This window comes from Mytilus edulis, chromosome 7 (assembly GCF_963676685.1).
Source record: "Mytilus edulis chromosome 7, xbMytEdul2.2, whole genome shotgun sequence".
Classification (NCBI taxonomy): Eukaryota; Metazoa; Mollusca; class Bivalvia; order Mytilida; family Mytilidae; genus Mytilus; species Mytilus edulis.
The window spans coordinates 17,987,171-18,014,826 of record NC_092350.1 but is presented as its reverse complement, the minus strand read 5'-3'; the positions used below and the strand labels follow the sequence as shown (position 1 = coordinate 18,014,826).

Below are 27,656 nucleotides of genomic sequence, written 5' to 3'. Positions count from 1 at the left end.
TTTAAGAAATTTTCCTTTGATCTTGCTGGCTGATAATTGTCTTTCTCAGCGAAGATATGAAAAATTATTCGCTGTACCGGTACAAGTGAAAAATCGAACTCGTTGACATGATCAAGGATAATCTATAGGTATATTCTGATAAATATGGAGCCAACACTAATCCATTTTTTGCACCTTTGTACATCCTCAGTTGAAATACATTCACCTGGTCGATAAAAAACTTGCTATAATCAATATCATAGATGTTTTAGGCTGCCACCCATCAAATATACATGTAGCTTGAAATAATAAATAATATTAAAGAATAAAAAAAAAATGAATAATGCTTTATTTGTGAACAATTATTTATTTTAAATACAGAATATCAATATTGTTATTTTTAACAACTAAAATGTGTATCATTATTATATAAACTATCAAACAAGCTTATGTCATATTTTTATCTGGGCAGAATGACTTTACGAAGTTGTTTTTAATGGCGACATCGTTTATGGGTCATTTTCAAAAAATGTGGATATTTCAGTTGTGAAATAACAATACAAAAAAATATTCAATTTTCAACTTTAATATATGAAATTGAATAGTTTAACAACAATACAACCTGAAATAAAAATATGCAATCTTAAATGCTACTACAAAAATATTTTTAAAAATAACATAGAAACAAGTATGGGACATATGTCAACTACATAACGGATTTAGTTTCGGTCCCTAATTTTTTTTTAATAATATTTACATTTTGCTTGATATATATTTCCATACAAATCATCACACTTTTTTCAAAACAGTTAACATGGTTAAAATAACACTTTTTAGAAACATATTTTAAAGTGAATTTAATTCAGCATTGTCAACTACATAACGCTTTTTGTCAACTACATAACGATTCACTGCGTTATGTAGTTGACCGTTATGTAGTTGACCTATTTGTGGTTTTTGAATGTTTTTCTTGACCCTAATACTACCAGATAAATGGTTTTTATTGAATTAGAGTCAGTATTATAGACTTTGAATGATTTATGTAAAAAAAAATATTTATGCCAAAATTTATCAATGTTTTTGCCGTTACAAAGTTGACATAGAATAAAATTACGGAGTAATTTGTACTCACCAAAACTAATCTATAAAGAAATGAATCAATGATGTCATCCTGTAACTTTAAGCACGTCATCAGAGGATGAAGAGTAAGTAGAGAACACTTCCTTAGTTACAAGGGATATAATCAGTTGTTTATTGGCAACATTATTTCATTTGTGTTATGTAGTTGACATTTTTTTAAGTACGAAATGAAAAGTAAAAAAAAATGCTAATAAAATCTAATAATTCCCTGTATTTGTGTATACATACCTGCAGTGATACCTATATATTTATAATAACAAAAGAAAAATAATAATTTCCGCTGGGTATTAAAACCAGCATTTAAAAAAGACTAGTTTTTCAATTTCGTACAAGCAATTTTGGGGTTTTTGGACCCTTTGAAACCCACTGGAAGCAATTTCTGTAGCTAAATTTCATATTGAATTTGCTGGAACTTGTTACACACACCAAAAACTAAATGGTGTATCTAAAAATTGGATAAAAATATTTACACTTTTTTAGAAATATTGACTGTACAAGAAAATCCACATTTTTTTAAAAAGGCCCTTATACCGATTTATGGATACTGTTATACTTCCGTAAGTTACAAACATACACTGATTGTCTTCCCTCTATATCGTTTGTGAAAACTTGATACGTTTTAACATGGTTAACAAAAGATCTAATCTTTATTATTTTCACCATGAATTTAAATATAAGACAAAGACATTATATGATGTATGACATGTCTTTTCTTGGTGTTTACCCGACTGCTTTCGTTACTGGTATTTAACCCGACTGTTGGATCAATAAACTGGGGCATTGGGTCATTTCAAATACACTTCTCGCTTTGAAGATTACATAATTTGAGTTGTCATGGTATTACTGAGATTGATTACCGAATAGTGAATTGAGATAAAGTTTATATATATCAAATAAATTAAAATATTTTCAGGTGTCCACTTATTATATTAAAATAGACATTTACATTGATTTGTAATTTGTCAACGCGTAAATACAGAAAAGAATCGAGAAACATATTAAATACATTATTAGATAATCAGTAATTAGGTTATATAATTGTAATTGCACTTATATATACTAAAATTTCGTTAAATGAACTTGGATCTCAGAGATTTGGATACTGTGTCATGCTTTTCAATCACCGGTGTTTCGATATCACACGATCAAATCTTTCTGAAAGAACCACTTCCAAAATATCATGATTATTGAAAACTTGTTGTATGCTCTTTGGTCGGGTTGCTGTCTCTTTGACACAATCCCAATTTTAATTCTCAATGTTATTTCATTGAATGGACACAAATATGTTGTAAATTTTAAACTTCCATTTAATAGCTGTTAGAGCTCACGACATCAAGGTGAATCTAATCCATGCACTTCTTACATAAAATTCACACAATAAAAAATGTTGACTTTTATGTACATCATTGAAATTATTCATCTGAATTACTTGTTGGGACAATGCCGAATGCTGTATACCTATCGTTTACAGGCACATGTACAATGTACAATTAATGAAGAAATTGTCTCATTCGAAAGGAAGTATACTCTAGGCCTTGCGGTCATAAAACTTTCGAGTCAGTTTTTGTACTCATACTCCCAAAATCAACAAATCAAAGTGTTGGATTTCTTGTTTCGAGCATGATTTTTGTGCTCCGAGCACCGAGCAAAGTTTTATGACTTCAACACCTGAAAGTCTCAAAGGCAACTATACATTTTTTTTATTGTCAGAGAGAGCAAGATATTTTTTTTCTTAAATGAGATTATTCATAATTAAACTGTCTAGTTGTCCTTTAGAAAAAAACTTATCTTAATATGTTCTTAGATTTATTTATTTTAGTTTTTTGTAAAAAGGGGTAACTTTTAGGACTATTGATTCGAGATTAAGACTTTAAACATGAGCAAATAACCATAATTATATATAATATGTATTTTTTCATTTAGAATTTTTGCTTTGTTTTTCACACATTAATTTACCATTAAAAACATTTCACAAAGAACACAGTCTATACAAATCCTATCTCATACAAAATGTAAAACAACAAAAATACCGAACTTCCGATAAAAATTCAAAACGGAAAGTCCTTTTAATATCAAATGGTAAAATAAAAAGATCATTAATACATCAAACGAATGGAAAACAACTGTCATATTCCTGACTTGGTAAAGCCGTTTCCTTACGCAGAAATTTGTGTATCAAACCATATTTAAGATGGTTTGAGCAACCAGTATTGTTACATCTATTTTTGATAATTTATAAATCATGCATTATTTCATTAAGTGAGGTACATGTAAATGTATGGCAATCTCTTTTTCTTTACATTTTGGTGTTTGACTTTATCATTAATACTGGCAGGTTGCCAGTTGCTGTTCTATTTTTAACAAGTTCAATAACTTAAGGTTAAGCAAACGACTGAAAGTGATATTAATCGAAATCCACTAACTCACTGCGATGTGATAAGTCCTTTTTTTTTAAAAAGTAAAATAGTTGCCCCTAATTAATAATAGTAATTATTGTTTAACATACACATTTTGACCATATATAATATTATACATTTTTAACAAAATATAACCGTGTTTTGTATCATAAAGGATTTTTTTAATTTCCAAACGTGATATTTCATGGGAAACATTATGCCCATTCAAATATTATAGAAATGCAAATAAATATTTGGAATTTCAAAGAACTTTAGTATTATGATTGGTTGGAAAACGTTGATTTTATCAATACATTATTTATAAAACAAAATATTACTTACTGTGACTGCCTTCTGTTTAAAGACCGATATGAATAATTTTGTTAAAGTAAAACAAATGCAGTCACCCCTTCGTCAGATGCAATGGACTGCTTATGTTTTGATATGAATATTAAATTAAAATAAGATATAATTGGTGAAAAACATTTCAAGTGACATTTATGTAAAAAATCACTAACTCTCTCCAAAAAAGTTGATCTATTGTATGCAGAAAATAGAACGTGTCCCTTATTTTGAAATATATTTTTGTTATTTTGGCTCATGGATGACACACACAGATATTCGGATACGTACGGTCACATTTAATTGGATTGGTAGCAAAATGTAGTGGACTCTAATAAGCTGGAATCCCTATGTTTCGTTCTTTCAATTAAGTATCATACTTCTCTTTAGATCATGCCAACTTTATATTTCAAAGTTCTGGCAGTTAAAGCGTATGGTCTGAACAATTATCCTATAACATAACCGTTTGCTTATGCAATATCTTGAATAAAGGTTTTCCTAGCGGCTCATCGCTATCCCTGGATAATGTGTAACCAAGTAAGTGAATCCCTGCCAATAAATAATAATACCCGTTAGTAATATGTTGAAGAAATTGTTTTAATTGGTTTAGAAATTAAAAGTAAATCATATAAATTGTTATGATATTACAGTGGAAATATTTCTTTGTCAGACAATAGTAACAAGCAAATGTTATATTGTAAACGTCTATGGACAGTTGACTTGTATATTAATGCCATTCGATCTCGAGCATTCGATATCCTTTTTCAATTGTTGTGTAAGTTCAACATGTTATTCATTCACAATCAGAGTCTCATTTAGGGGTAGGAAATAATTTCTAATATTCTCTTATGTGTTTAATCAAATAAAAAATAAGAAGCTGCGTCATTTTTAGTTGCAGCGTAGCAATATAAAATAAATGTTTTAATATATATTTCTTTATGTTGCGACATGGACGTTTTAAAAGCCTAGTTCCTCCTTAGTTTCTAGTACACCTTTCCGATATCGTTATAAATAAATATTGTATGACAAGGATTTACAGCCCGTAACAGAGTAGTGATCGAATTCGCGTTTCTTTACCGTCAGAATAGGTTACGTTATCGACAAACTTATTTCAGAAGTGACATAATTTAATTTTCTTCATCGACAAAATATTTCATGTCCAACGTGTAAGTTTTCATTGTTTAAGTCGAAGTTTTTTTAAAACAGTAAAACATTTTTTTATAATCAACCTCTGTCATTGGCATTTTCATTTTAACGGTAAAGGATCAAATACGGGATCTCCGAAATTTCTATCATTTGTTACGAGGAAATCATTATTCAATCGAACATATGTCTTTGTTCATGACACATATTATGAAATACAAAGGAGTTGAAATGATCAAATACTTTCGAACTGACGGAAACAAAAATACATAATCTAGAATGTGTGTTCCGTCATAAACAATGGCTTCGTCGTGCGAATCGACGAGATCATGTTACATGTAACTGATCTTAGCTGTAGAAACAGTTGGTGCGACCTCGATAAAATCTTTACCAATTTAATATAAGCGAAAAATATTCATGACTACAATGATAATGTGAATTTATTGGAGTCACATCCACTGTTTCTACTGTAAACATGAACTCGTCGGTTAGTACAATGAAGACACTTTTAAAGATTGAGATTGTTGGTTTATTCTTTACACCTTCGAGGTATTAAAATTATTTCAGTGTTTATTTAAAGTTAAATTTATTTTTAAATCTCTTCCGTTTAAAATTGTCGAAACTTCCGTTGAAGATTTCTGTGGTAAACTATCTATTCTATAGTTAGGACCATTTTATAATAAATACCCTTTTGTACAAGAATACTTTCTTTATAGAAGTATAGATCTGCTGGTTATAGATTTGTTTTTATAACTTTCATTATTGTGACGACGCGCTATAAAATTCAGATTAATTTATAAATGAAGTTGCATATAAATTTTTGGTCATAAACACAAATCTTTTAAACAGTTCGACGAGTACGTCAACGTAACAAGAGATTCAAGATTTCAAGATTTTATTGTACACTCTGACAGTTTACACTGTTACAACAGGCAGATATACATAATATACAGCTTGACAGAAGTGGTATAATAACAGAACAAAACTGAAATAAACATATATACAGGTCAATTTAATATAAGTCATCAAACACACCGTAACATACGGTTGTTTAACACGTGATTTAAACGATCCAAACAAATACACATATCATGGCATATATCTATACCATTAAACGAGAAGACCTCATTTTTGGTGTCGCTTCTCTTCTTTCCACAATAAATTAATCAACACGACTCTGTGTCCTATATGTACAGTGCAAAGTCGCATTTGTCATCCATTCATATGATTATTCAGATTGAGTTATTTTGGGAGAAAAACGAGAAAAAGGGCATCCGGATATTGTCCCGTCATTGGACAAAATTTTAAGTCAGATTATACTTCCGGTTTGCGTTTTTCTGTATACTTTGAACAAACAAATAGTACGAATAAAGTGTATTTTAATTATGTTCAGAGTTTATTAAATGGAGAGGGTCTGTATACTTTGTCAATTGACCACCATGGATCGATTACTAAACTAAGAATTGAAAGTAAATACACTTAATTTATATAGTAATATACAGATAAGCGCTAAAATTATTCATGTGAACTTTTGATACCTTTTCTGAAATTCTCCATTCATTAAATATTTTACAAAATTCATTGATAACAAAAAAAAAAGATGTGGTATGATTGCCATGTTGAGACAACTCTCCACAAGAGACCAAAATAACACAGAAATTTACGACTATAGGTCACCGTACGGCCTTCAACAACGAGCAAAGCCCATTCCGCATACTCAGCTTAAAAAATTCAAACGAGAAAACTAGCGGCCTTATTTATGCACAAAAAAAGGAACGAAAAACAAATATGTAACACACAAACAAACTACAACCACTGAACTACAGGCTCCTTACTTAAATGTTCATAACATACTAAATGTATGTTCATATTGAAATTGATAGAAAACCAAAAATTGGGAATTTTGGAAATGAAGGAGGAGGTATAAAACTTCTAACAACACTTTACATACTTTTAACTCCGCTCTGAATGACCGCGATTTCGCGGGTGTGTTCTAGTATATATATATATATATACAACTCGTCTAAACATCAACCCAACAATGTTAGATCTGTAAATTTGCTTTCGCAAATTTTTGGTTCTTCCCTCGCCGGGATTCGAACCCATGCTACTGTGATATCGTGACACCAAATCGCCTGCACTGCAGCCGTCCCGCTAGACCACACGACCACCTGGGCTATATATATCATATGATTAATTGGATTATAACATACACTTGAATTACGTAAGTACTAAACAGTTTCTTTTATTAAAAATACTTCATGATTTTTTGCAAAAATAATGCAACATTATTGAGCACATTTATATTACAATAGTATAGCAAACCAAATAGCTTGTCCTCAGTTGGGTTAAAAAAAATAGTATCTTGGTATATGTATTTTTCTAATTCTTATAATATTAGGGTTACAACATACTAGCAGATAATGAAATTCATTTCCTATTACACCCATGTCACATAATGTGCATATTCTGTCCTCACGAGGTATATTTAACCATCTACCGGCTTCTATAGGGAATTTTAAATTTGACATCGCAGTTTACTCAAGTGTACTCTGCGTTGTTTATTTAGTTTCATCAAGTAGCCCTCAAGACAGAAATCCCTTTTAAATGATAAATAAAGTTCCCCTCTTGAGGCACTTTCAGCCATACTGTGCCATTTTTGTACAAATTGGTCTTGTAAGATTTGTTTAACATAATATTTTATACTATTTTTACTAAGAATTTCTTAGCTATCTCATACAAACGATAAGCCAACCGATGATCATTCAGTATAGATTTCACATTTAATAATCATTTTGATTGCATATTTCCTGAACAATTCATTTCATACAATAACTTATACATAATACTAGACAGTTTAGAATCATTCGAAAGTAATTTTACCCAAAAATTAAGTATACGTAATTTTACATATATGTCTAGTGGATATCTACCTGTTTCGCCGTACACCATGAAGTTTGGCGTTGATCTTCGGACAGAGAGCACCTTCTTTAGGAATTGCAAGTGCACCGTTTCCAATATGTCTAATTTTTCATATCCCCAAATTTCGTTCCCGTATAAAAGTATAGGATCAATTAAAGAATCAAATAGCTTAAGCTGTAGATCTACTGGAATAGATATATTCCTAATCTTTCTATATAGAGCATAAAGTGCTTTCTGTCCTTGTTCTGCTAACTTCTTTTTTGTTATTGCAAATTTCCCGTTTTGGTTTAAAAGCAAACCAAGATACGGGTACGACTCCACTCTTTCAATAATTGAACCATATAGTTTAAAATTATCAATCATAGCGTACTTTCTTTTGGAGAATACCATCACTTTAGTTTTTTCAACATTTACTGATAGTTTCCATATATTACAATATTGTTCAAATACATCTAAACACTTTTGCAATGCTGCTGCTGATTCAGCTAAAATTATTGTATAATCAGCATACAATAGAATAAATAACAACAAACAGTAGTATGTTTACTGTAAGTTACTAAGCTTGGCCCGATTCATCTGTCATTTATGGAAATTAATTCACCCCTTTCTGAGGCATTCATTTGTATTTCACCATCAGACATGCATGGAGTTACATTTGTAACTAAAGGAAAACTCTCAAATTAAAGAAATTTGACATGATATACTGAAACTTTCTTATAATCAATTAAACGACTGCTTTTCTTAGATATGTGATTTTTCATTCCACAAACTTTTTCATTGTTAACGGACATTTTGAGATTTTTTATTGTAAAAAAATGTTGTTTTTTTTTAAAGAAATCAACATTCAAAATTTAAAACTTCATGAACATGTACAGGAAGCTGAATTATTGCACATCTATGAACTACTTAGAATTGTACTTCGATCTGTTGCGTCCTCAAAATGTTCTGACCGTCCTAAGATTTAATGTACGGAAATGTTTCGGTAAATTAAATTCAAATCTGAATTGAATGTCTATGACACACAAAAAGAGAAACCAGAATCTCTTGATGACCAAACGTATGTACACGTTGGGGCGATTTAGAGCTTTTCAGAAGGAGTGTGATTCCACCCTTGTTGAAAGCCTTGTGGAGACCTCTAGATTTTTAAATTCCCTCCGTTTTTCTCATGGATGGAGTGTGGTCTCTCTATAAATTACCCCATATCTTTTCATTTTCCTATTTACCGAAGGTTCCATGTGAAAATTTCCATTGAATCATATCTGTTAAACTAAATGTACAAAACAGGCTAAAGAAAAGGCGAAATTTCTTTTTCAAACCCGTACTAGAAATCTATTTTTTTCTAATAGAGCACCTTACATTATCGTCAATGAGTTCAGGCGTGTGAAAAATTATATAATCATACACAAGAAAGAAACCCTGAACAGGCTTTCAGCAATAATTGTTACCTATTTAATATTAAGTAAATATTAACATGTACATGTATTTGATAAAGTACAGATATAACAAAGAAACTGCCCGGTATGCGACGTAAGAGTACACATTTTACTGCACGCGTAGACGGGTGCGTTCACTACGAGGACACTTGTACTCAACTACACGTGAAGTATGAGTACAGAATCAACAAAATTTTCCAGTTTAAACTGGACTAGGAAAAGTTTGGCATGTGAAACGGACGAAGACATATTCTAACAGAAGTACAAATACCAGTCCTCCCTTTTGTGTATACATATGAGAAAACATTTCAAAGTTATTGATTGAATTCAAATCCATCACACATACGGTACACATTGTAGTCCGAAAAAATAAAGGACTTCATTCCTATCAAACACCTTTTTAATTGTTTATCAGTATATTTCTTTTAGTTTTGTAAAGGAAATAATACTATCAAGACGTCCTTCCATAAATCTTTTTTTTTCTGTTCTGACTTTGAAGAAATGACTACTTTTCGCCCAATCGAAATGGTGCATGGACATATTTTGTTTCATATTATTAGAATTATTTTCAATATTATCGGTATCAAACTTGATAATCGACACATGAAAGTTTGTCAGCATTGTCAATCTTTTTAACATTAAAGTACCAATAGTTCGGTCACTACTCAATTAAGTTTGTCGATAACGTAGCTAATTTTGACGGTAAAGAAACATCAATTCGATCACTTCTCTGTTACGGGCTGTATTTTTAGACCTGGTTAACGGAAGTCACATCATGAAGTAAAACGGTGAATTTTTACTTTGTCATGGGTTTAATGTTCCGGGCTATATACAAACGTAAGAACAACTGTTCAGAAAGATGTGTGTCTGGATCATTCTATCCTATGTACACAAGTCTAATAGATATCAGTTATTTTGAAAGTATTGATGGTCTGCGTTTTAAACTTAATAAGACTTGAATATTGATTGTATTTGGATTTTTAAAAATAAATATTAAAGGTTTGAAGTTCTATAAATGACTGCTCTGTATGCGTACATGTAAACTGACAGCTCATCATTACATTTATAAAAATAATAAAATAAATAAGATGCTTCATAAACAATGTTGATACGTATGTACTAATTGGGAACTGTGATTTAAGAGGGCTCGCGAGTAAAATTTTTAAAAAAAATATAGGATTTCGCTATATTTTTCTATCAATGAACTTTATCATATACTTAATAGAAAAATAAAATAAAAAAATCGGGTCATCGATCATTTAAGCTCACAATCTGTCTTCGAAAAAATCACACATTTTTATAAAGGTATTTTTTATCTGTTAAACCAATAGGAGAAATAAAAAGAACTAAATTACAGAAATCGCTGAAATTTTACAATTATAGTTAAGTTGAAGTACATCTTAATCGAAAAAATAATAAAAAATATAGATCACCGATGAATTAAAAATAGATCATAGTTCAATTTAAATGTAAAAAATGGTATTTTAGCTCCAAAGGGAATTATAATTGGGAACTTTTTCAATGATACACACATTTTAAAAGTCATCTGGGCCAATTCGAATTGGTTATTTTGGTTAATTTTCAGTTCAATATGATAAAGTAAAAACTATTGAAGTAATAAATAAAATTTGAATTGAAAAAAAAAAGGTTTTAATTTTTGCTGAAATTTGTGTACCCTCGAGCCTTGTTTGCACTAGTCAAAATAATCATGAAGTCTTGAAACGCTATTTCAATTATTTTGACTAATTGTGCACCACTTCCTGTAAACAATTTCTCTTTCTCTTACCAGGTTCGATATCACCCCAGAAAAAATACAACATTTGTTTTTACATCTAGACATATGTGTCAATTCATCATTATATTTGTATCCAACAAATAAACAACAACATTGAGTCCATAAAACGATTCTGAAACAAGGTTTTGACATGCACCAGAAACTGCTGTTTTTTTTTACTAGACTTGAACCTTCAATAGTAGGCTACAAGAGCTCACTGTTTTATTTTATATATTTTATCGGCAATTCAACACCACTTAAGATAGTGTGCATCCAATTGTGATTATCGGCCTTAGATGATACAGAATTTGTCAAATCTGATCTTTTTAGGTTTAAAAATAAATAAATTCATATTTTACAAAGTGTTAACAGTATATTCAATTAATGTACGACGGAGTCATTTAAAAATAATTGCCTTTTCCATCCAGCGAAGCAAGTAGACGTTTTTTTTTCTCCAACTGCACTTTTAGTCAAGTTTTGCCGCTGACAATTATCGTGAGTTAAACTACTACTTTTTGTCTATGTGGTTTTAGTTTGCAAGAGTTGTAACACCAATGATACCCTCTGAAAAATGCATTACAAACATTGCGCTCTTGTAACCGATAGGAAAATTAAATCTTTTTATATTTAGGCTTTGAAAAATGTGGAAAATAGTCATTTCGTTTCGAACATCAAATAAAGTCACATTACCTGATGATCTGCGAAAGCAGTGAAAGTACAAGTAAAAAAGTGATGCATTGCATCCGTTATTATCTTTTAATAATTCTTATATGTTACTAGCATACGGACTTTACTTAACTTTTTCTTATAATACATGGCCTTTTCCATATCAGCCTGGGTATCATCCCGAGACCCCCATATCAGCCCGAGACGGAGTCAATGTGCTGATATGGGTCGAGGGATGATTCCCAGGCTGATATGGAAAAGGCCATGTATTAATCGCTTTATCATATACTTCCGACAATAGTTTTATGTAAGGCAAATAAACTAATGCAATAACTAAAACAGTCGAACACTTTATAAAGAAAATTAAAATTATGAACAAATATACTATAGTTGTCCAACAACAGCATCATTAACTCCTTATATATATTTATGGTAACATTTCCTATAGAATTTTGAAACATTGAAAATTTGGAAGAGTTTTACGATCATTACTACTCCATGTTTGTTGTACTATAAAATGATTCATAATTGTCAATGGCATTTGTTAGCAAGTATTAAACTATCCCCACAAAAGTTCCCGTAAATTTTGACGTCGTCATAAAAAAACATCTGACGTCACAATGGAAAAGTAAACAACCGATACCGGAAACACCGGAAGTAACTTGCACGAGAGGCACTGATATGGGTTTTTTGCACGAGAGGCACTTGATATGGGTTATCAGCCCGGGTGGGAAGATATGGCTTGTGCACTTCCGCCCATTACACATATGCAAAAGCTATCATATTAATGCTAAGTATATGATAAATATATATATATATATGTATAATAATATATATTTTCAGAGAAAAACAACCCCAGCCAAATTAAAAGAGAGATTATACAATCGACTGTCACGAAAAACAGTAATGCTTAACTTGGAACGGAAAATAAACAAAAACGCAATGCTACACATACATGTATCTTCAGAACACAAACCTGGAAGGAACAAGCTTTGGAAATATTTGAGCAATCTGAATTTGCATAGAAATGTAAGTGGTAATGCAGGTCTTACATTATATTCTAAATATATAGAAAAGTGATAAGCCAGTTCCGATATCATAGTCAACTGAAATAGTCTTTATATATATCTATAATCTGATTTCAATCAAATCTTTGACATGAAAAGATAGATAAGCAATTAATAAAACCTAGATGAAACTGTTTTTGGTTCATCCTACCTATAGGTTTATATACCTGTCTTTGTTCCCATATACACACTTTGTTTTTGTAAACGTCTGACAATGCACATCATACAAAAAAAGTCATTTAATTGATAAAACAAATATACGATACGTAAATGTAGCATTTTTTGACAGTGCAATCGGTGAAAAACTTGATCAACAATCCTAAAAAAATATCAGTAGTGTTAACCACCATTCCAAATCTTATCTTATTATTTGGGACGCTTACTGAACAATGTCTGATTATTGTCGTAAGAATCACTGTGACAGATCTTTATCAGCCTTTTGACAAATTTTAATCGTGAATGATCCTACCAAGGACGGCACAAAAAATCATGAATGATGACCTCGATTATTAGGGCAAAGATAACTTAAGATAGCTTTGACTCTTCTTTTATTGTTCGAGTAAGTTGCCTACTTATACATTTCATGCTTTGTGTTTTAGTGTTTCTTTTGAAAGAAAATCCAAGTGAGCGCTTCATAAGCAACCTTACTTAGTCATAATTTACTTCCTATGACAATTCATCATTGTAAAAATAGTTTGTTTATTATTTTCATATTGAACAATTTAATTTTGTAAGTAACCTCAGTAAATTTTTAGAAACTGCTTTAAAGATTTATACCGTAGCTTTATTTTCATGATCCATTTGAATTATTCTTTCACGTAACTTATTGCTATCATTAGATTGTTCGTGTCCTACACATCTGAATTTGCATTTTGTTTTAATCATAGTTAAACATAGGAAGATATGAAGTGTCATTTACACCAGCCTTCATAATAATAACGTTAATATCTTCAAAATAAAATGTACTTATTTTCAGGAAAGTTCCGGCCATTTTGGTAAGTTGAATTATTAAACGATTTTTGGTGCCCCCTTACTGATATAGAATTCTTAACTCGAACAATTTACAGTGTATTCATAATAAACGAGATATTACTTTATCTAGTAGGAGAGTGGATATAAAAGTATGCATCACGGTAATGTTATGCATTCAAAAACCGAAAGATACTGAAATATTCATTCCAAATAGTCCCTATCCCACCTGGTGTAAATTAAACGGCGGAACGAAGATTTGAGAAAATTAGTCATTTTTAGGTATAAATCCACTAATTCATAGCCCCATTGATTTCTATGTTAATTCTGCAATTTCAAGCATGTATGGCTACTTTTTCTTAAGTTCAAATAAAGTGGCAGTATTTCATGTCAAAACTGTACCTTATCCTGAATTGTGCTGAAAGAAAGAGCGTACTGGTTCCCCGAAGTTTGATAATACAAAAACAGGAACTTCTGATTTGAACAACAAGCCAAATGTAACCTAACCTCCTATTAAATTTTCATATACTTCTTTATTATTCCAGTAAAACTTTCAACAAGGGTTCTGCAGTGATCCCAAGTCCACAAGCTTTCATTTGATACAAAAATTACCCAAATATTCCCACTATTGACAAAGATACATCTATGTGTAGGAACTATTTTGTTTAAATATGTACTACTTTCTCTACGACCAGGCCTGAATTAGTGGTTCTATACCTTTAGGACACCTAGCACAAAGAGACTACAATTTCAAATAATGATTGCCATTTTCGAAGATGCACGAAAATCCAAGTGAGCACAAGTACAGACTTTTAATAGCCCCTAGTTACAATAAATTTGTACTAATAATAATATTATAACTTTTGTTCAAATTTTTATTTTCTGTCAGTGTACTATACAGATAAGAAGATGTGGTATGATTGCCAATGAGACAAATCTTTACGAGAGACCAAATGATACAGAATTTATTTATTAGGGGGCACTGCATGGCTTTAACAATGAGTAAACCCCATACCGCATGCTCAGCTATAAAAAGCCATGAAACGACAGTTGTATATAACAATTCAAACGAGAAAGCCTCATATTTTGTGTACAAAATGATGATCGAACAAAATTTATGATGTACAGCAACAAAAGGCAACTACAGAATTACTGTATGCAATTCTATTTTTAAGCTAATCAACCAAGTCTGAACCGATTAATGGTTATCGCAATTATTGTACTATACATCAACATCAACTCAATTAAGGCGTGTGAAGGTAAGTTTTATCGAAGCAATTAAATTAAAGGCAATGGGCAGATATCTCAAATATATGAATGACATGCTGTACCCAATTTCTAGTTAATCACTGAATGCCTCATATCACGTTTTTTTCTCTTTCAAATCCAATTGTAAATACTGACAAACGGCGTCCCAATTTACCAAATATTAGACAATCGCAACAAATACCGAATAAAAGGAAATAAAACGAATTTATGTATTATATTAAGCAATAATCATTTTTTTTTTAAGGATTTCTGGTATGAAATGGATTTAATACAGTTGATGACTACAATGTAAAAGAGTTATATATCCATATATTTAAATATAAAGTAACATGGACGGACCCAATTTTTAGCCCCCTTGACCAAAAAGGCCAGTGCGAGCTTTTGTAATTACCTAGCGCCCATTGTCTATCGACGTCCTTCCTCTTCTTCACCCTTCAGATTTTTTGCAAATTCTTATCCTCTGAAATGATTGGGCCAAATGGATCCAACCTTTGTCACAATCAACCCTATGCTAAACTGCTTAACATGTGTGTCCAATAATCCCGCCAGTCAATCGAATTGGCTGCACAGGCTAAATATGCAAGTCTGCGCTATATATTATCTTGTAATAATATTATTTAAGAATTGAATGCTCTTTTTTTGTAAATTTATTGGGGGTGTAAAAGCGTTGACCGAAGTACATTTTGTATGAAGCGCGGATGCGCTTCATACTAAAAATGTGCACACGGTCAACGCTTTTACAACCCTATAAAGTTACAAAAAAGGCATTCAATACTCATAATTACATTTTTACCTATAGGATCATGAAAACACGCCTTTTATCAAGTTTTTATTTCATTTACCTGTGCACTTTATTGTGGGACCTCGTGTCATCATGAATGAAAAGTTGCATTGTGTAATGCAATTGATTAAGGAATATCACGAGATTGCTAGTTAGCCAATCAGAATAACGTATTATAATGAAACATACATCTAATGTAATTATTAATATTAGATGTATGTTTCATTATAATACGTTATTCTGAGTGGCTGACTGCAATCTCGCGTTATTCCTTAATCAACTTCATTTTGATCCCGAACTTTATTTGTATACTTTCTTCTAAATTATATCCCTTTTAGGTAAAATAAGCTTATAAGTAAATTTGTATTGAACTGATTTCATATTAATAGCTGCACGTGAAAGTAACTTGACAACAATTATGCCCGCGTCACACTGTCCCGATTTTTTCGCCGATGGCAATACGATAATGGAAATTTTCAAAATCGGGACTGATCGTATCCAGATCGGGCTATTCGTAGTGCCATCTTTAACCATCGTAGAACCATCGGCCACTTTTTCTAGCCTTCGGGGACAACTTCGGGATGGGTTCTAAATTTTTTAACATGTTAAAAAATCCCCGAAGGTGCGTCCGATGTTGAGGGTTCGTATTGAGTTCGTATCACCATCCTCACCATCGTAATGTCACCGGGAATGCATCTTTGCACATCGTATTTCCATCGTTTCTATCGGGCAGTTTTGACATTACGATGTCTACACGAATGAATCACGAAGGTACCCGAAGGTCTTATGATGGCAACACGACTTCGTGAAGACCTCGTAATCCCGTCGTGTTGCCATCGAATAAAAGTACGACGGCGACAAGATGGAACTACGACGGCAATAAATCCAGCTAAATGTAAGTTAATTTTCGCGCTAAAACACATTTAAAGTGCCATGCGCGATATGCACTGGTCAGTCTAGTACGACAGTTAAGAAAGACGTTCACAAAACATGGAGCTCATATCATATGATTCTATGAGAACAAGAAAGGCGTCAGCGTTGTTTCTATTAATTCAAATTGAACAAGAAGAGCAGCTATTACAGGCTCAGGATTTACTTTTACAAGTAAAATATTATTTTTTGTCAATTTTTCATATCAAGTAACATAATGAAAATCATAAACGCGCCTCGTACACCAACACTGCAGGTACACGTATATTATAGGGAAACCAACTTTTTCTTCATTATTCTGATTTTTTATGTATCTTCTATGTTGTTGTCACACGAATGTTTACTCCATAACCATTTTGTTTTCTATATGTCATATTTTGCCGCATTTGTTGCTTTCCCCACATCCTTCCTTTTGTCTATATTATTATGATATTCTCCTGGAAAGAGCTCTTTTTGAATAAAAGGGATCAACGAACCCATTACCTTACCTTTAAAATAGATCAGTAAACATGGGCATATTTATGGGTGATTATTCAGACTAGTGCACACATTTTACAGTTCAAACAAGGCAATGCAGAGCGTGGCATCCTCTCGTATTTAACATATTGGGGACAAATATGGACACTATATTTGTATATGACACATGCAGAAAGTGGTAAACTGAATATGCATATTTGATACATAAACTATTTTTTTAGAAATCAACCAAAACATTCAGTAACTGGAAATACCTTTAATATTGTCTTTAGAACCAGCAGGTAAAAAAATGAGCAACCAATTTCCTGTGTATTATGCTATTTCAAGGAGAAAAAAACAAGTCCATCTGCATGACCTTGACCTTTGGCCTTGAACGTAAAAAATGTCAGGTCATTACAAGGAGGAACATTATACCAAATGTGGTTAAAATCTTTTGAAGCATATTGGATTTAGAGTGTCCACAGGGGTGATATTGCCTTGCATTAGAACTGCCACTGTGACGTTGACCTTTGAACTTTAAAGTCAATAGCGCTTAATATATTCTTAACGAGTAACACCATACCAAGTTTTGAGCATTTTGGTTTTAGAGTGTCCATAACAATTGTATCTACACGCAACTTACATGTAGTAGGCGAGGGGATAATGAACTAAGTTTTATAAGAATTAGACAAAAAGATCGATTTCCCGCCATGCATGGCAGACTTGTAAAGAAACGATATATTGTCGAAATTCTGTTCGTATCTTTTAGACATCGTAAGGCCATCGCGCCATCATCGTAATCCATCGTGTAGCCTTCGTAATCCATCGTGTAGCCTTCGTGATCCATCGTGTAGGCTTCGGCTGAGATACGAAGCTTAAATACCCGTCTTCGGTTAACCTTCGTATGTCCATCTTTTGCTATCGTATATAATTTCTGCACCATCTTATAGACTTCGTTATTCATCGTACTTGCTTCGGTAACTTTTTGGTATTTTAACGAGATCGGGACCAACTTCGTACGAACTTACAATTTTCGCATTCGGGTGTCCATCGTATATAAAAATCGGGACAGTGTGACGCGGGCATTAAGAAATGTCGAGTTTTTGTGGAACATGTAACCTACTTTAAAAGATATTCCGAATAGTTAGTACAGTTTACAGGCATGATAGGCGTGAATACGGTGAAGACAATTTATATATATATATTACTTATTTATGATACAATCGCTAATGAACAATATTTATAGTTTCTTACATGTATATAAGCAGTACATTTGATTTTTTTTGGTGTTTATTCGGGCAAGATTTTGCAATATTTATAAAAGGATTTTGTACGAGTTTCGTGTCACTGTCCCACATTCGCTCCTTTTCAAGAGCATGTAGAAGTCGTTGATAAACCTACCCTCTTATTTGCATAACACCATAATTGCAAATATTGAAAGTTTGTGTTGGATTAATTTGAATAGGATCAAATCAGATTTATAAAAAAAAACCGAAGTACAACTTTGACATAAAGATTTGGTTTTGAAGTTTGGTTGTACCTGTAGAAAACTTATTTCAAACGGGACAGCACATCCTCATTTTTACGGAAATGTTGTTAACCGTGCCCGGAAATTTAAAAACGATCCACGTAAACTTGTCGCTCCTTTAAATAAACTTATTCTAAAAGGTTACCTATTTAACACTGTAATAAAATCATTGAATATTGGTGTTATTGGTATAAATTTTGACTTTTTTACCAGTAAATTAAAAGCTAACTTAATATTACTAGTATGTTATATACAATCTGTCGATACCTGTAACTTGGCATTGCACAAGTTCATGTTTTTCTTTGGCTGTTTATGACGTCTTCACACTAAATCCATTGGATGTTGGATGTGTACGGATTGATAGTTTAGTCTTAAAAGCATGATTTTTTTATTAGTTGTTAGTGGTTTTGAACCAGCTGTCAGATAACTGCGAGTACTCTCAGATCTGTTCATTGTGTCTTTTTTGTGTCGGGATGTATAAGTACTTGGCCACGTCCACATGTATTTTTGTCCATCTGATGAGTTAAGCCTTTTTCAACTGATTTTTATAGTTCGTTCTTATGTTGTACTGTTATACCACTGTCCCAGGTTAGGGGAGGATTGGGATCCCGCTATCATGTTTAACCCCGTCACATTATTTAAGTATGTGCCTGTCCCAAGTCAGGAGCCTATAATTCAGTGGTTGTCGTTTGTTTATGTGTTACATATTTGTTTTTCGTTCATTTTTTTTATGTAAATAAGGCTGTTAGTTTTCTCGTTTGAATTGTCTTATCGGGGCCTTTTATAGCTGACTATGCGGTATGGGCTTTACCCATTGTTGAAGGCCGTACGGTGACCTGTAGTTGTTAATGTCTGTGTCATTTTGATCTCTTGTGGACAGTTGTCTCATTGGCAATCATACCACATCTTCTTTTTTATATTATAAAATTTCAACTCGGGAGCACTTAATATATTTTTGTATATACGCAGATGCGTATACGTCAACGTATATAATACGGCTGATACGTTGTTAAATGACCGACCTCTACTAGTACTAGTGGTGTAGAGTTACCATTGAGTTAGCAACATTGATCCAGGTGACCGACACGTGCTCTGTAGGTCCTCTCGCTGTTTTATTTTAATGCCCTTTGAAAAAAAATATCTATCGACAAGATAACATAATGTTAATAGATTTTACCAGTATAATCTTTATTAAGTAAAAGGAATTACAAAACATTTACAATTCTGATTACAAATACGATAAAAGTGTGTGTATGGTCCTTGTGTAGCGGAGGAGCATTAAGTTAACCGTTCCCTAACTTCTGTATGCCTCAATCCAATCGTATGAATCTTATACACAATACTTTTAACCACAAAGCACAGATCAAATTTAAATGTTGGTGGCGTCACTTTTACCTTTCTAGAGTTATATTTCTTTACAAATGCAAACATTAATGAATTTTTCGTTTCCATTCTCTATATTAAGTCTGTTTTCACCAAATGTTATAAATCTTATACACAATGATTATATAATTATTACCACAAAACACAGACAAGTTTGAATTTTGGTGGCATCATTTTTACCCTTCAGAAGTTATGTCCTTTACAAATGAAAACCATGCTGATTTTTTTTTTCATTTCCATTCTCTAACTTAAGTTTGGCTCCACCAAATGTTTCTATACAAAATGCTTAAATACCACAAAGCTCGGATCAAGATTGAATTTTCGTAGCGTCACTTTTATTCTTCTAGACAAAACACAGATTAAGATTGAATTTTGGTAGCGTCACTTTTATCCTTCTAGAGTAATGCCCTTCTCAAATAAAGAACTTCTGAATTTTTCGATTCAGTTCTTTAACTTATAAGTTTGCCCCACAAAAAGTTATAAAAATCAAGCACGAATTCGGATAGCGTCACTCTTGCCGTTCTAATGTAAAAACTTGATATGCAAGCCGGGGCATCATATGTGTCATATGGACACATTCCTCATTTATTGTTTATTACATTTTGAATGAATTTGTTTAACACTCTTTCATGAAAATGACACAAACATCTGTACCGAGATAACAATGTTATTATCTATCTGTCAAATCATAAAATGCTTTCGCAGAGTAGCTACTCCAGTCTTCAAGTGGTATTCGAGTTATATCTGCTTCAGACGTAGTTTTCTAAAGGTTCGAACACAAGGTTTGAAAGCTTTGATGCACAAGTGAATTTAGAATACCTACAATGTATAGGTAATAACCATTTGCTATATTGTAAAAAATTACCAAACAAACAATAACGGTCCAAGAGCTCGGGTGCTTCGCAAAGTTTTGTAGTTCTTGCTCCACCAACCATTATTTTCTCTTGTTGAAATACCAAAAGGAGTCACAGGGTGAGCCTATGATATGGCATCCAATTATAATGTGCCATGATTATTCAATAAATAAGTCACTACCACATTTATGAAATCCTCGGCACATGTAAATAACAAGACCGTATACTAGTATCAAAACACGGTTTTTGGACAAAGAATATAAAAAGACAATACGATATCACAGGCAGAAGCAACACGTACATGTAAATTAACATAGCAAACAATTCAACACATGCAAAGAAGTTAAATATGTCTTACTGTGCATATATGTAGCAAAATTGACTTTCAAGAATTGTATGATGACCTTCAACATAAAAGGTAAAACAAATTATCCATTAATTTCTTTATTATTAATAGCTTTACTCTTTTTTTTCCGATTTTTAAAAAGTTGACTGGAATGTCTTGACGAGACCTCAAATAGGCAAACAGGTACAGTTACAGTGCGTTATAAAAGATGAAAAACTTTGTCCTGGGATTCCCAGATGGGAAGGAGGACCAGAACATCAGATTTTATCGATTGGTAACGTTGTTTTCGATAACAGCACATATGAAATATCTAGTTCACCTGGTAAATACACACTAACTGTTCTGAACATTACAGAGGAACTTCTCAACAGTCGATTTGTATGTCATGTCAGATTTAACAAACATGGTGATTTGTTAAAGGACACAACCGGTAAGTTTGAGTTTTAGATAAGGTTGCAGTTACATAATACTTTTATTCGTATTTTCATTTTTGTATAAATGTATTATTACTATATATATCATACTACAGAACACTACACCAAAAAAAAAAAAAAAAATGGAAATAAAAAAATTCGAGTGAACAAATAAAACGATAAATAAGATCACAAAATAAAATGCATGAATATGACTTATAGAACTATCTTGATATTTAAGGGTTCATGCAACTCAGTTAATAGAAGTAGATAATCCCGTCTTATACGCAGTATTATAATTTAATACGTCAGACGCGCGTTTCGCCTACATAAGACTTATCAGTGACGCTCAGATCAAAACAGATAAAAAGCCAAACAAATACAAAGTTGACGAGCATTGCGGACCCAAAATTCCAAACAGTTGTGCCAAATACGGCTAAGGTAATCTACTCCTTGGGTAAGAAAATCCTTAGTTTTTCGAAAAATTCAACGTGTTGTAAACAGGAAATTTATAAAAATGACCATATAATTGATATTTATGTCAACACCGAAGTGCTGACTACTGGGCTGGTGATACCCTCGGGGACGAAACGTCCACCAGCAGTGGCATTGTACCAGTGGTGTAAATAGTTATCAAAGGTACCGGGATTATAATTCAATACGCCAGACGCGCGTTTCATCTATCAAAAGATTAATGGTTATTGACATGTTTGTTTTACTTGTCACCCAAAATGTCATGCGAATATAGTGAGGGGATCCCCCCCCGTCGTTTTCAAATCATAATATGAGATATAAGAGCAAGTGGTGTCATGGAATAGAAGTTTCTTCATAATAAAAGTTCCAATTGGAAAATATATTCTGGAATATTATTTCTACAGGAATAAATATTACAGTATATGTTCCGAACGGAATAAATGGTATAGAAAATATTTGTTCCAACAGGAATAGATATTATGACAATGTTAATAACAAGGTTTCCATCAGAACTTCTGTTAGGCGGAACAAATATATGTCACACTTACACTCATAAATATATATATAGTACATATATTATTCTCATTTAATGTTTATCGCATTCTTTTATGAGATCACATGCCAGAAATTTAAATTGCCGTTATGTTGTGGAAGTTTGGCCCGACCCAATATGTAGGTCTACATACCCAATATGGACCCTTTCACCACTTTCAATCCCTTTTGGGAGTTTAACAAAAGGCCTCCGTTTTGCAAATACCTTTAAATGAATCGAAAAGGGAACATGCAATTTCTGTGCATTCATAGATTTTAAACAGTTTAGAAGTATTTTCAAACACGAATGCCTTAAGAATGACCGACTAGTCGAATAGTAAGTAAGAGTTAGCAGAAATACAGAGCACTAAATATTCAAACAGCAGAAATACAGACCACTAAATATTAAAAAAAATGTTTTATCTAACCCTTTTCATCTGATTTATTGAATATAGATATATCCTTCCGTGTGGCTTAATGATTCTGGCGTGTTTCATTACTGCTCATTTACCGATGTCATCGTTATTTTTCGTATATTTGTAAATTAGCAGGTTTGGCGTTTTTACTCATTATTACTTATATGTACTAGTTACGAAAAAGGAAGACGGAGTACAACTATACTCCTACATTTTCAGACCCGAGCGCACTTTTTCTTATAAGTTAAACAAATCATATTTAAACAAAGATGTGATATAATCCCTAATGAGACAACGTTCCATTGAACACCAAATGAAATAAACAGAGATGCTGTTTTATATATTTGATATAATTTTTACGGATCAGTTTTTCAGATACAACTGTAACATTGCAAATGGTTGCGATATGCATGAATAATTAATGATACTATTAGTGAAATATGAAATGCTAAACATTGTGACTTAAACGCAGGCATGGATTGGTGTAATCGACAAAGACATTATTCCTTCTCTTTGTTTTATTATTTACATTTAACATTTCAAATCCAATTGAAAACGAAACATCTGTCACAAATATATCATTTCCTTTAAACAACACGATGGTCCATATAATTGGTCCCGATATCGGGTTGATGAGATTAAAGAATTTGAAATTCTTTGTATAAAGACCAATACATACACTAAGAAAAAATTGTTATAAAAAATGAAACAACACTTTATAAATTTCATGATTCCAAAGTTTTTTTCTGCATTTACCTAATCAGGAACGATACAAGGCGAATATTTGAAGCCAGGGTGGTAAAGGAACAGAAATAGTTGAAGAAGTGTATTAATAAAATCCCCCTCAGATCAACTCTGCATTAGTAGATTGAAACCTGAGTTCCTTTTATCAACAGTTAACAATTTATAAATGGACAAATTAAGAAAGATTATATAAAGTTGAAATTATATCAGTATCGAAGTAACAAATGATACTTAAGATATGTCAATAAGATCTACAGACTCAGTTGCATGGATATTGTGTTCATTGCAGTTGTCGGACAAGAAAACACATCAATGGAAACAGCTACAATTGAAACAGTTATCAAAAACGGCAATTCTTCATTTAGTAACAATGATGATGATATGAAATCAGGTAAAACGATTTGTGGACTGTGATAAACCAGATTTATCACGGGACCATTTAGTTAAATATGACTTAAAATATTGTTTGATAAAATTGTGTGGTAGAAGTAGATTTCCCGGCGGAATTACGTTTTTGTCAATTATTCAATTGATGCAAAGGGAAAACAGTGAACTCTTTGAATAGAAGTAAGAGAGCTAAGAGACAAATCGTTGAACATTTACTAGAATTCGGAATAAAATAAGTGAGAGCGTTTTGTGTAGTCAAGGAAGCCCATACATAAAAGAAACCTTGGGATGTTGATAAGAGACCTCAAGCGTAGCTGTAGCAGTGGCATGATTATATACTTATTGTCTCTATTCTAAAACATACGGCCTTCAATGTGGATGAATGTATATTTCATTCGAAAAAAAATAAATTCCGTGCAATATATAAACAACTCATACCACTACCACATTGCCGGCGGATTTGTTGTATTTTGAAAATTAAAAAGAATTCCTCAAAATATATATTCGTAACATTACAGTGATAAAAAATATGTATATGATATAAAAATGCAAATCTAACCCTGTTTTATGAAATAATAAGTAGTCCGAATGAGTAATGTCAACTAACAATATCTAGTCCTTCAATATTTAAATTTGCTGCAATCAAATTTCGTAATAATTACTTAAGGGAGTTCGCTTCTCAGTTTTAAAGTATTTAGCTTTTCAAAACACTAGTTTATACTGATAAGGGATTAATAAAGGAAATTGTCGAATTCAAAGAGCAAAAAAATATATAGGTCACCGTTCTTATTTTCGAGATATTAGCCATTGAAATTCTGGCGGAAAAATATTCTCTCTTGACTTTTCATAGCTTTATCATTGACAAGTTGAAGTTCTCAAAATCTGTTAAAAAGTAATAAAAATTTTATAAGACTTTTACAGATGGCTTATCATTATACATTTAAAAGATTTACAAAAAGAAAAAATGGGGGTCACCGGGCAATTTTTTTCAAGTTTGAATGCAATTTCCTTTATTAATCCCTTATCAATATATCAATTGATAAAACCAGAGGATTCCAAAAATCTAACAAAAAATCCAAAACATGACAAGCCAGCTTAAAATATCTGAATGAAGGTAAAATTTTAATGTCAAGAATTCCGTAAAAAAGAGAATACCGAATATATAAAACATGAATGAATGAAAGTAAACTCAATAGTTGAATACCAAAATTATCAACATTTTTTTCTTTAAAATTATCGAATATCGAAAAAAAGTTGATATATATTTGATTATCAACTGTTACTATCCAAGTGCAGATATTTTTACATTGTAATGTTTGAACATTTTGAAATGATAAAAAATAATATTATAGATTTTACATATTCTAATGAAAAAAACTTCTTGTTTTAGACTCAAATCCCTATCACAAAGAAGACAGCTTTGATGCAGGGATTATGGCTCTAGTTATATGTATAGTCGTCGTCGTAGTTATTGTGGCTGCAGTTTGTGTTTTTGGAGGTTAGTTGTAAAATTTAACGAAAACATTTACAAGTCCAAAGATTTAACACGATACCGATATGAGATATGTATGAAAAAGGATGAAATTATCTTTCCTATAGAAAGACAAATATTTCGTGGCCTTTTTCAGTGTTCGTCCTTATCTTACCGCGTAATATATATGATAACACAATACTGCACAAATTCGATGACTTTCCATCAGCATTAAAAATTCTGGTGATCACTTCCTGTCTATTCAACGGATTTTCTGACATTTTTTTTCACTTTGACAAAAGAATGACCATGAAGACAGTAATTTATTGTGCCGAAATGTTTGTCTTTTAATCAATATCTTTTTACCTAGTTCCTACGTTTATGTTTGATCAGTACCATTACAAAAATGTATGGTTATTTATGAATTCGTTTTACATTTCAATATAATATTCAAAGGAATCTATACACAGAAAACCAGTGATGAGTCTTTTTTAGATGACACATGCGTCAGACGTACAACTTTTATGCTTGGTATCTATTATGACCTCTAACGTCATCCAATGACCATATAAGCGATGTAAACATAAAATATAAATATAAATAGATTAAGCAAACTCGTGCTGTTGGAATTTTCTAGGTCTATTTAATTTCATATTATAGATGAAAAACAAATGTTATCATGTTTTTACCTGTATCAAAATGGTTTTTGTGGATCAAACCAGTCAAGCAAATGAATTGCCTCTGTTTCACTTTCAATGTTGACATTCTTTTCCTTTAAATAACTTTACACATACAATTCACGTGTTATCCATCTCAAGCTAAGGGTTTAAATTAAAGTTCTCATGAATACGAATTCAATGAGGTCGAATTATTCACTTGCAAGTGAATAATTCATAATCAATGTTGTTTTTTGTTAGCTTGTTTTGACAAAATTCAACCATGCTGGCTGTTAAAATGAATTGATATTTCACTATTTGCATTTCATTAATGATTGAGCAAAAAAATATAAATTTAAGATTTTTTATATATCTTGTAGCTAGTGCCCCTTTAAACCTTATCTATTCGTTTATGCACTATTCCGTCCATCGAAAACAATACAGTCTAATTACAAAAAATACCGTATATATAACATATTTGTTTTAGGAAAAGCGAAAGACATTTTGAAGGGATATTACCGGAACGTATGAAGCGAAATAACATGAGCAAAGTAAGTTAGGCATTGCATGAATTAATCATATAACTTTCCAAACCAAACATTATAGTACTGCAACTGACATCGAAAAAGACGCTTAGTCAACGAGTTTAATGGTCCGGAATAACATACGGCTGCAAATTGTTTTAAATGATAGAATAATATCTATATTTTAATTTCCGTCGGGTCGTAAAAAGTTTCTATGGTCACATTTTTGTATTTTACCCCTTTAATGGGGGTACCCCTCAATTTACGTTTTTGGGTAGTTACCTTAAAATCCCAAAATATATTTTTTGGTTAAATTTCCCGCTATTTTCGTAAATATTTTCTATGCACATATCATCAAGGATCATCGGAATGATGAAGACATAAATATAATACCATCTCCAAGTAAAACTTTCAAACTTAAAGTTGGCTTTTTTTTTTGATAGAAATTTAACGCGTTTTTCTTTGAAAACGAGAAAACATATGATTCAAAAATAGTATTTGACATTTGAGAGGACAGAACATATTATTGCAATACTACATGCAAATTTCGTTGGGCAAATTCCAAACAATTTTGTCAAAAACTCAAAAATAAAAACATCATTTCTACCTTTTTTAATTACGGAAATTTCCTATCCGTCAATCAGCTCCACCATTTATTTTAT

The 27,656-nt window shown here is 31.8% G+C and overlaps 1 protein-coding gene across 1 annotated transcript; it reads left to right on the top strand.

Annotated features, from left to right (window-relative positions):
* The first annotated feature begins 1,650 nt into the window (after positions 1-1,650).
* LOC139480879 (uncharacterized) lies at positions 1,651-27,024 on the top strand. Its single transcript, XM_071263806.1, has 8 exons — positions 1,651-1,676; positions 12,639-12,824; positions 13,839-13,857; positions 15,007-15,090; positions 21,521-21,808; positions 24,246-24,347; positions 25,734-25,841; positions 26,958-27,024. The coding sequence occupies exons 2-8, from the start codon at positions 12,702-12,704 to the stop codon at positions 26,999-27,001; spliced, it is 768 nt and encodes a 255-aa protein (XP_071119907.1). The 5' UTR covers positions 1,651-1,676; positions 12,639-12,701; the 3' UTR covers positions 27,002-27,024.
* Positions 27,025-27,656: the final 632 nt, after the last annotated feature.

Excerpts from the sequence above, each read along its gene's own strand:
- LOC139480879 (XM_071263806.1), top strand. The coding sequence starts at position 12,702 with ATGCTTAACTTGGAACGGAAAATAAACAAAAACGCAATGCTACACATA. Across the intron at positions 21,809-24,245 it reads TTTGTTAAAGGACACAACCG|TTGTCGGACAAGAAAACACA; the intron begins GTAAGTTTGAGT and ends TGTTCATTGCAG. Across the intron at positions 25,842-26,957 it reads TGCAGTTTGTGTTTTTGGAG|GAAAAGCGAAAGACATTTTG; the intron begins GTTAGTTGTAAA and ends TATTTGTTTTAG.